Source organism: Phalacrocorax aristotelis, chromosome 18 (genome assembly GCF_949628215.1).
Source record: "Phalacrocorax aristotelis chromosome 18, bGulAri2.1, whole genome shotgun sequence".
Classification (NCBI taxonomy): domain Eukaryota; kingdom Metazoa; phylum Chordata; class Aves; order Suliformes; family Phalacrocoracidae; genus Phalacrocorax; species Phalacrocorax aristotelis.
This window is the reverse complement of record NC_134293.1, coordinates 1254565-1263847: the sequence shown is the minus strand read 5'-3', so window position 1 is coordinate 1263847 and position 9283 is coordinate 1254565. Positions and strand designations below refer to the sequence as shown.

The following is a 9283-nucleotide window of genomic DNA, read 5'->3' as shown; positions in this document are numbered from 1 at the left end:
AGGCGGCCTGGCTGGGCTTGCGTGGGCACCCCAGTGAGGGTCCCCTCTGGCGGCCCCCCTGGGTGCGGGGTTTGGGGTGCCCCGGGCCCGCCGCCCCTCCCACACCCGCCTTAGACCGGGACCAGGAGCACGCGTGGGGCCGGCCGTGGGAGGGTGGCCGAACCCTGTCCCCAGGGGTGGCGGTGCTACCCCCGGGCCACGCCACGCGGCCATGCTGCCACCTAGCGACACCGGAGGGGTGTGGGGATGTCACACCCCCCGCGCCAGCCACGCCCCGTGTCCCGCCCCCCACGCAGGGACCAGCCCTGGCCGTGCCTGCAGAGCCGGCCGCACCCTGTTGCCACGCAGGGATTGGGGCTGCGGCCCGCAGGATGCCCCGGGCAGAGGTGCGGGGCCCATGCCAGCTGTGCGGTACCGGGAGGGGGCGTAGATGGGAAGGCGTGGCTAGAGAGAAAGGGGCGTGGCTAGAGAGAAAGGGGCGTGGCTAGAGAGAAAGGGGCGTGGCTAGAGAGAAAGGGGCGTGGCTAGAGAGAAAGGGGCGTGGCTAGAGAGAAAGGGGCGTGGCTAGAGAGAAAGGGGCGTGGCTAGAGAGAAAGGGGCGTGGCTAGAGAGAAAGGGGCGTGGCTAGAGAGAAAGGGGCGTGGCTAGAGAGAAAGGGGCGTGCCGTTAAAGAAGGAGGCGTGGCTAGAGAGAGGGCGTGGCCAATGGGAAAGCGTGGCTAGCGGGGGAGGTATTGAAGCGCGGGGAGGCGTGGCCAGCACTGGGAAGGCGTGGCCCGGCCGCCGCCGCCGCGGGAGCGGGCGCGATGGGCCCGGGCTGGCGCGCGCCGTCGGCGGCGCTGGTGGGCGGCAGCCTGGCGCTGTTCGGGGGGCTGCGGCGGGCGGCCCTGGCCGTGCCCCAGCCCGCCGCCGTCCGCAGCCGCCCCGGCCGCGCCTGGCGCTGGCGGAACCTCCTCGTCTCCTTCGCACACTCCGTGCTGGCCGGGCTGTGGGCCCTCCTCAGGTACCGGGCACCCCGGGGCACCAGGATGGGGGGACGGTGCCCACCCTGCGAACCGGCACCCCGGCGGGAGCACGACCCCCTGGCGCTGCCCCCAGGGGAGGAGGCACGGGGCTGGGTGTCCCCTCAGCATCCCCCCAAGCTGACCCTCTTCCTTCCCCTCCTCAGCCTCTGGCACTCCCCGGAGCTGCTCTCCGACATCCAGGACGGCTACAGCGTCTCAGGGCACCTGCTGATCTGCTTCTCCGCAGGTAGGGAGACAGGCCGGGCGATGGCCGTGGCCACCCCTCCGGGCTCTGCCCACTGCCCTCCTCAGCCTCGCCCGGGACGAGCCCCCGGCTCCCCGTGCCTCCTGCCTTACTCATGAGCATTGGAGCCCGCAGGCCACCAGCCCCGGGGCCCAGCCGCCTCCCCATGCTCAGCCGGGGCGAAGGCATTTCCAACACCTGGAGCATGGTCAGGTCACCCTCCTCCTCCTCACTGCTCCCCCTTCCTGCAGCAGTGCACAAGCCAGACCCCCCCTCAATGCTCTCTTCATCCCACAGGCTACTTCATCCATGACAGCCTTGACATCATCTTCAACCACCAGTCCCGCTCCTCCTGGGAGTACCTGGTGCACCACGCCATGGTGAGTACAGCCCCAGGGAGGTGAAAGGCCAGCACGGGGTGGGGGGCTGCCACGCACCACAGGGCTCAGCCCACCCAGGTTTCGAGCGCTACGGCGGGGAAAGCCAGAGCCCTTCCCTCCACCTTGCCCTGGCTGCCAGGTAGGCTGCATACCTGGTGGGGCAGGATGCCTGCCTGCGTCGGCTCCGACCACTGAGAGCCAGACAGGCTGCCGCGCCAGGCGAGGGAAGAGCCGCAGGCTGGTCCCAGCTCCCCACACAGGGAGGTGGAACTGGTCCCTGGGGAACTAGCTCTCCAGACTGGTTTACCCTTGGCCCATGTGCCCTGGGGCCCTGCTGGGATCTCTGGGTGGGGGGGAGCAGAACCGCGTGTGCCCAAACCTTGGTGGGGAAGGACTCTCCTCCCCCAGGACGATGAGAGCTGACCCTGCTGTGTCTCCCACCCACCTCCAGGCCATCTCTGCCTTCGTCTCACTCATCATCACGGGCCGTTTCCTGGTGGCAGCGATGCTGCTGCTGCTGGTGGAGGTGAGCAACATCTTCCTCACCATCCGCATGCTGCTGAAGATGAGCAACGTGCCTTCCCCGGCGCTCTACGAGGCCAACAAGTATGTCAACCTGGTGATGTACTTCATCTTCCGCCTGGCGCCGCAGGCTTACCTCACCTGGTACTTCCTCCGCTACGTGGAGGTGCAGGGCCAGGGTGCCTTCCTCACTGCCAACCTCCTGCTGCTCGACGCCATGATCCTCATGTACTTCTCCCGCCTTCTCCGCTCTGATTTTTTCCCCTCCCTGCGCAAGAGCTCTGCGGGGAGAGACGTGGATGGTGAGAAGTTTCTGATAGACTGAGACGTGCGTGCTGAGGGGGACCCAGGCTCCAGCTCCTGGAGGTCTCAGCCTCTCCAAACCTGCTCTGATGTGCCTTAGGGCTCGCTCCCCGGCCCCGGGCCCTGCCTTCACCCACTCTGCTGCCTAAAAGCGCTTCCCTGCCCGACCAGCCTGACAGCCTCGCCGAGCCACAGGGACACCACTGAAGCCAGGGGCATGGCCGATGGAAAAGCAGCCCAAGCCAGCTTCTGCACAGGCAGCTGGAGGGCCAGGGGTGGCTGCGTTTCACAGCTGATGGCATGAGAGGGTTACGAGGGAAGGGACGAGTCCCTCCTGCGGTGATGCTGGGTGTTAGGTGCATTAAAATCAGTCTGTTTACTGCTGCCGCAGCACGCCTGGGCTGGCTTTTCTGTGAGGCAGAGCAGCATCGGGGGGAGGATGGGGGGAACAGGCCATGGGAAAGGCTGTGCCCCGGTTCCCAGCGGAGGGCTGGCAGCTCTTGGGGAGGGAGAGGGCACATTTCTGCTGCTCGCTTTGTTCTAGGGACCCACCAGGGACACACACTCAAGCCTGCTGGGTCCTACCAGCCCAGCTGCGCCATGCTGAGCCTTGAATAGCAAGACCCCATCTCTCCCACAGATGGGTCTCTCCCCTCCTCACTCACCTGCTCTTCCAGAGACCCAGGGCTGTGCAGGGAGCAGGGGAAGGGAGCCTGGAGAGGTACTGAGCCCTGCTGCAGTCCCTGACCTGCCCATCTCTGGCCTGGCAGCGAGGAGCCTGGCTGGACTGCATGACTCACCTGGCAGCCACATGAAGCAGAGCTGGCACAGGGAAGTCGTGTGAGGCTACGGGCTCTTCCTGGAAGACTGCTGCGTGCTCACATCCCCCCAGAGCAGTCTTCACCAGCGCCGCTCCAGCCCACTGCGAGCGTGCTGGGCACTCTCCTGCAGTGGCAGGAGCAGGCTGCCTCCAGCAACCCCTCCCCGAGAGACAGGGTCCAGCTCCCTGGGGGAGCACGGCTAGAACCGGCTGAGCCAGTCCTGTGGAGCACCAGAGCATCAGGAAGGCAAATCCTGCTGACGTGACAGCTCTGGGATCGCACCAGACCGGCATAAAGTAGTGGGGTTTAGGAGGGACTCCTGCCCAGCCCCTGCTTCAGGGCAGGATCCGTCCTACCAACCCCACCGCCAGCCCAGCTCAGGCAGAGACAGGTGCTGTGGTTGAAATAAGGAGGTGATTAAGTGGAGGCAGTGGGGGATCACCCTCCCTCCAGAGAGCCAGGAGACGCCCCACAGGGCCAGGATCCTGCCGGTGCTCCCCGGTGTGCACCGATGCAGTGGTGGGCGCAGGGGGTGTGCTGGGACCAGCCTGGCAGCCAGAGGGGAGACATGGTATTTGGGCGGGGACCTATGCCAGCTCCAAACCCACCGCCTCACCCCCTCCTCGCTCAAAGCAGAGCCCAGCAGCCCCACACCGAGCTGCAGAGAGCCCCAGCTGAGCACAGCCTCACCCTCAGCAGCACATCCCAACAGCTATGCATCTTCTCAGCTGTGGCTTAAGCCCCACAGCCTCTGTGTGCTGACTCCATCTGCAAACACCCAACACAATCAAGCCCAAATCTTAGTTACCCCTCACCCTCATCACTGCATCTTTCTCCTCTCCCTCTCTCCACACAGAACAGACAAGGCTCTGCCCCAGCAGGTCACAGACTCGGGGGGGATCAGCCCATGCTCCCACTGCCTTTCCAGCAGCATGGAGGGGCCAGGCATGACAAAGCTTCCCAAAACAGCCCAGCTCCCCACCACTGCCCTCCTGGCTTCCAGCCAGAGCATCTCCCAGCAGCGCAGCGCTGGCCAGGCCAGGGCAGCTGTGGGTCGGGCCGGCTGCCAGCCCAGAGCGATAGGCAAGCGCAGGGAAGCAAAATGCCAGACAGCAGCAGCCGCCGGGCTAAGTTGAGGCACAGTCAGGGCAGACTGCAAGTCATGCTGATGTGAAATCCCTCCGCAGCCTCCGTGCTGCAGCGCATACCTGCACAGAGCCCCTGCTGCTGCCGATCCCCTTCCCGGGCCAAGGGCGGGAGGTCGGGTCGGTGCCCTCAACCCACAGCGCAGACATCAGCCCCAGGAGGGAGCGGGGCCACCCCAACTCCTCGCACTGCTGCGCTCCCAGCAGTGGGGCTGTCACAGGCAGGTAAAGCTGCCTGTTGTCCGGCTGTACCTGGCCCTTGAGCTGGGCTTGGACAGGGGCGAGAGCCTGGGTTCTGGCCTGCGCCCAGGGTGCCAGCAGAGCCCTGCACAGCGCCAGCGGATCAGGAGGGACTAGCGCCCAGGGAAGCCAAGGCCTGCCTGCCCGAAGGTGAGCACACAGGCTTTGGGATACCCAGAGCCGCCCTCCCCAGGCAGGGCGTGAGGGCAGCCAGCCTCTCCACACCACCACCACAGGCCCCCGGGACGCGCCCGGCCACTCTGCAGCCTGCCCTGGTGCCCTTGCATCGCCCTGCCATCGCAGTTGCTTGCAGCGCACTCGGTAGATCCAGCTGCGCTTCCCCGAGCCATGAGCACCAGGTGAAGTCTCCAGCCAAGGACCACAGAACCTGGCACAGATCTTCACCCCACGGTCCTGAGAGCAGCAGCAACCGGGACCCGCTCCCCCTTCAAACCCCTTCAAGCCACCGCCCTGGGACGCCGCCACCCTCTGCAAGAGGCTGGAAGGAACTCTGTGTCCCACTGCCCAAGAGCTCAATTACCCCAATCAATATTTGGTCACAGCTTTCACTGTCTCAGTTGAGTGTAACTACGTAAGTACCCCAAAAGGCTTACCCGTACTTCACCTCCACTCACTGCCCAGCCAGCGCTCCGCGCTCTCGTGACTCTCCAAGCGCTCTGAAAAGCCGATTTCAGCTGCAAATATGAGGAAGCAAAAGAATGCCAAGGCAGCAACAGCAGCTGGTTTGGAAACAGCCCTGACAAGGGCCATGAACCCCATGAGGTTACAGGGAACAGGAACAGTGTCAGGGAAGCCAGGCTGCGATTCACACGCTGCAGCGCAGGGAGCAGCGGTCATGCCAGGAAAAAAAAACCACGCAAAGCCCTGTGAGAGCGTTAGCTTGAGGGCATCATAGAGTGACACTTGCAGCATAAGCAAATAGCCATATGCTCGGAAAAAGGTGCGACACTCGGCTCGTGCCAGATCTGATCCACAAACAGGTTTTCGCAGAGGGTACTACGTACATCCTGGGCACTCACCAGCCTGTGTTATGCTCCAGGACGCTACGCAGGGCACAGAGAACATCGAGCACACAAACACCTGCTGATTACACACGGCTACAAAGCGCAGGAGGATACCAGAGGTCTCAGGTAAAGAGAGATATCTGATATTGGAGACTCAGGGCAGCATCGCCTCATGTTTACTGACAGCAGAGAGAACTGGTCAGTGATCCAGGAGACCCCAGCCGCGGGACTCTCGTGGAGCAGCCCGCTCTGCCCGCCTAGAACCAGGCTACAGCAGGAGGGGCAGAGGGAGGGAGGAACCCTTTTACTGAAGTGAAGCCCCAAATGTTTCCTGGCGCTCTTTCACACAGGCCATGCTGTCACAAAACACAAGAGCCCCTCAATGGTGTCACAGGGTTTATTATCATGTCTGTACAGTCCTGGGTCAATGCAGTTTAGATGATTCCAATCTAGAAAGAAGCAAAGCGTGTTAAATCAGATGTTACAGTGGCAGAACGGCAGCGCCTCCACCCCAGACATCCCTGCCAGGGCTGCATCACCTCGGGGTTCCTGCCATCTGAGGACAGGTTTCTTCATCCCAGACCGGCCCAAGCGCTTTACGCAATGCTGTAAGCATTTGCTCCACAGCGACCCCTGCGCTGACCCACCTTCCCTGCTCCAGTACGTACCACCACTGCCTCCCCTCGACCTCAGCCACACCAAGGACTAACCTGCCCGCTGCTTCCAGCCACCTGCACAGCAGAAACCTCTCCTTTGCCTCAACATAATTTCCCCTTTTAAATGAGCTGCCAAAAGGGCCGGCCCAAGACAAATGCCGTGTTAACCCAGAAGCTGCAGGGTGGTTTCTGGATCCCCACTAATACTCTGGAGCTGTTGTAGTGCCGGGGTACGGAGCCCCTCCCTGGAGGAGCTGAAGAACAGCAGCGATTCTGACTTTTCCCACCTAGCCTCACGATCTTCCGGGCAGAATTACATTTTGCTAGATGATGTGGTCTTGCTTCCAAACGCTCGGACGCTAACTACACAGCCGCTCCACAGAAGTGCCGCTGTGCTTGAAGCACGAATACCTCACTCACACGCTGGGACGAACAACCAGGCACAGGAGATACGAGGCAACAGGAGCTGCAAAGTTTCAAAGGTTTCTCACCTTGTTGGCTACATCCAGTGCATCATAATCTGGAGCCAGACGGACATACGCCTTCTTCTCCCCGTCAGGCCTAAAGCGGAACAGGAGGCATCAGTACAGAGGCACATAAGTCCTCCCCACCTGCTCCATGCTCCCGCCACAGCAGTGTGCATCAGTGGTTCCTTTGGAAACATCACTTTACTCAGTGGTAAAAACACGTTCACATCATTTGCACAGGAGTCCCTGGGTGCCAGAGAAGCTCCCTGATGAAGCCAACCCTCAGGCCTGCCAAGGTTTCTCACTTCCACTAAGATGTCCTCAGTCGCCAGTTACAATTCTCAAAACTTTTGCTTAAAACGCTGCGGAGCTTAGTCCTGCACATCCCGAGGGTGCCCTCAGCTGCTGAAAACCACACATGTTCCTGTTTTCTGCTAAAAGCCACCCCGGGCTCTTGAAGCATCTCCCACCCACCAGTGACCTGCTCTGCCCCTCTTCTCACCTAATCAGTGTGTTGACCTTGGCCACATCAATATCATAGAGCTTTTTGACAGCCTGTTTGATCTGGTGCTTGTTTGCCTTGACATCGACGATGAAAACCAGAGTGTTGTTATCCTCAATCTTTTTCATTGCCGACTCTGTGGTCAACGGGAACTTGATAATAGCGTAATGGTCCAGCCTGCAGGAGAGAGACCCTGGGGTTAACCCAAGGCTGGCAGACACTGCCTCTGCGCTTCAGCGCTTTCACATACCACAGGTACCCCTAAGGAAGTCTGGGGTGCATCAGTTGCCAAAAAAGTTTTAATCACAAACTCTCAGGCTTTGGTCGCTTGAAATCATCACCTGCACCCAAACACCTGCCACTCTGTCACCAAGGTACGGCTCCATGCTGGTGAGGTCTCACCCTGCATCCTGCCAAGCGGCACGGGTCCCCCCCCACCAGCCCACACAGGGGACTGCTCCCACCCTGCAAGCCCTGCCACAGGGCAGAGCCCAGCACCCCACACATACTTGTTTCTCCGTGGGGCGCTCTTTCGGGGGTACTTGGGCTGCCGCAGTCGCAGGGTCTTGGGCCTGCGGAAGGTGGGCGACGTGCGGATCTTCTTCTTCTTGTGACTGTGGACGCCCTTCAGGACGGCCTTCTTGGCCTTCAGCGCCTTGGCCTTCGCCTCTGTCTTCGGAGGCACAGCTACGATGACAGCTGAGTCAGCACAACCAGGCTCTGCCGGGCCAGTATAAGCTCCCCCACCTGCCCTACCCGTTATCCCAAAAAGTGGGTTCAAAATGCCAAACTCCACACAGAACGGAGGTGTTTTATTCAACTCACTTTTGCGCAAAGATGGGTGCTAGGTGGTAACCCCCCAAAGCTAGCACCCTGCACCGAGAAATTACAAGGTATTTATACAGTCAAGTGTATCAGTCACAGCTAATATTCACGCCCCCTGCTAATAATTGGTTAATTTCTTTCCCACTTAACATTAAAGGTACAGGTCCCTTTAAATTTACCATGTGTGCTCAGATTGAGGGGCTTATTTGAGTGGAGGGGATTTCTGGCCTATGGATGTGATTTTAGTATTATAATGAGGACAGTTTTGCTAAAGGACACTTAGTTTTAGTTCTTATCAACATCCCAATTAGTTGTTCTCTTTGACTATATACTTTATCCCCCAGTTCTCAGCATCTTCTGAGGCAGGATGTTCCCTTTTATCCGTCTCTCAGCTCTCTTCATGAATAAAGTCGTAAAACAAGTGCTTCCCTATCTCTCAGTTCCCTTCTCTGGCCACCACATTTTGTTTTGCCAGGTTCACGTGGCTCATCGTTATTACTTAGAAAAAAATTATGTTTTCTTCGGGATATCACAACGGGCCGTGGCTTCCCCTGTCATACACCTCACTGAGCAGGACCTCCCCAAGTGGCCCACGCTCTCTCATCCAACCAAGACCAACCCCAAGACCCCTCCAGACCCCTAGTCCCCCCCACGCCCTCCCTCACACAGCCGGGCCGGGCCCGCCGGGACAGGCCTCTCCCGCCACCCCCACGTGCCCGCGCTCAGCGCCGGGCTGCAGGCCCCCCCTCAGCCCCACCGCCGCTCAGCCCGGGTCCCCCCCCGCGCACAGCCACGCCCGGGGGTGCCGCAGCACGACCGCCCCCCGCAGCCCAGAGGCCCCGCCGCCCCCAGCCCTCACCCTCCTTCTTCGCTTTGGGCGCCATCTTGGCCAGGCGGAAGCCGAAAGGGGCCTCCTGCGCCACGCCGCAAGGGCTTATAGCCCCAAATCTCGCGAGATTTTGCCCCTCCACACTGCGCCCCCGACTCTCGCGATGCCTCGGGGGCCGCCGGGAATTGTAGTACTCACCGACTGCCTCCATTGCGCATGCGCGGATCAACCCTCCGCCCCGCGGGGTCTCATGGGAGTTGTAGTTCTGAGCGTGTGTCCCCCCCGCTATCGCCGCCACCCCGCCGGTGGGGGGGCCGGGGT

The 9283-nt window shown here is 61.3% G+C and overlaps 2 protein-coding genes and 2 non-coding genes across 4 annotated transcripts; 1 reads left to right on the top strand and 3 right to left on the bottom strand.

Annotated features, from left to right (window-relative positions):
* The first annotated feature begins 731 nt into the window (after positions 1-731).
* Positions 732-2842, top strand: TLCD1 (TLC domain containing 1). Its single transcript, XM_075112700.1, has 4 exons — positions 732-1002; positions 1168-1250; positions 1545-1627; positions 2079-2842. Exons 1-4 carry the CDS (start codon positions 806-808, stop codon positions 2472-2474), a joined length of 759 nt encoding a protein of 252 aa, XP_074968801.1. The 5' UTR covers positions 732-805; the 3' UTR covers positions 2475-2842.
* Positions 2843-6066: 3224 nt separating this feature from the next.
* RPL23A (ribosomal protein L23a) lies at positions 6067-9127 on the bottom strand. The gene is made up of 5 exons (XM_075112951.1): positions 8993-9127; positions 7818-7995; positions 7309-7485; positions 6831-6900; positions 6067-6132 (listed from the first exon to the last, which is right to left on the bottom strand). The coding sequence occupies exons 1-5, from the start codon at positions 9015-9017 to the stop codon at positions 6118-6120; spliced, it is 465 nt and encodes a 154-aa protein (XP_074969052.1). The 5' UTR covers positions 9018-9127; the 3' UTR covers positions 6067-6117.
* LOC142066342 (small nucleolar RNA SNORD42) lies at positions 6977-7044 on the bottom strand. Its single transcript, XR_012663681.1, has one exon. It is a non-coding gene; the product is annotated as a small nucleolar RNA SNORD42 (small nucleolar RNA).
* LOC142066331 (small nucleolar RNA Z17) lies at positions 7584-7656 on the bottom strand. Its single transcript, XR_012663670.1, has one exon. It is a non-coding gene; the product is annotated as a small nucleolar RNA Z17 (small nucleolar RNA).
* Positions 9128-9283: the final 156 nt, after the last annotated feature.

What these genes read in the sequence shown, in the direction of transcription:
- TLCD1 (XM_075112700.1), top strand. Translation starts at nt 806, where the DNA reads ATGGGCCCGGGCTGGCGCGCGCCGTCGGCGGCGCTGGTGGGCGGCAGC. An exon ending in GCTGATCTGCTTCTCCGCAG is followed by an intron (nt 1,251 to 1,544) that starts GTAGGGAGACAG and finishes TTCATCCCACAG; the next exon opens with GCTACTTCATCCATGACAGC. An exon ending in ACCTGGTGCACCACGCCATG is followed by an intron (nt 1,628 to 2,078) that starts GTGAGTACAGCC and finishes ACCCACCTCCAG; the next exon opens with GCCATCTCTGCCTTCGTCTC.
- RPL23A (XM_075112951.1), bottom strand. Translation starts at nt 9,017, where the DNA reads ATGGCGCCCAAAGCGAAGAAGGAGG. An exon ending in AGCGCCCCACGGAGAAACAA is followed by an intron (nt 7,486 to 7,817) that starts GTATGTGTGGGG and finishes TCTCTCCTGCAG; the next exon opens with GCTGGACCATTACGCTATTA. An exon ending in AAGGTCAACACACTGATTAG is followed by an intron (nt 6,901 to 7,308) that starts GTGAGAAGAGGG and finishes GTTCCGCTTTAG; the next exon opens with GCCTGACGGGGAGAAGAAGG.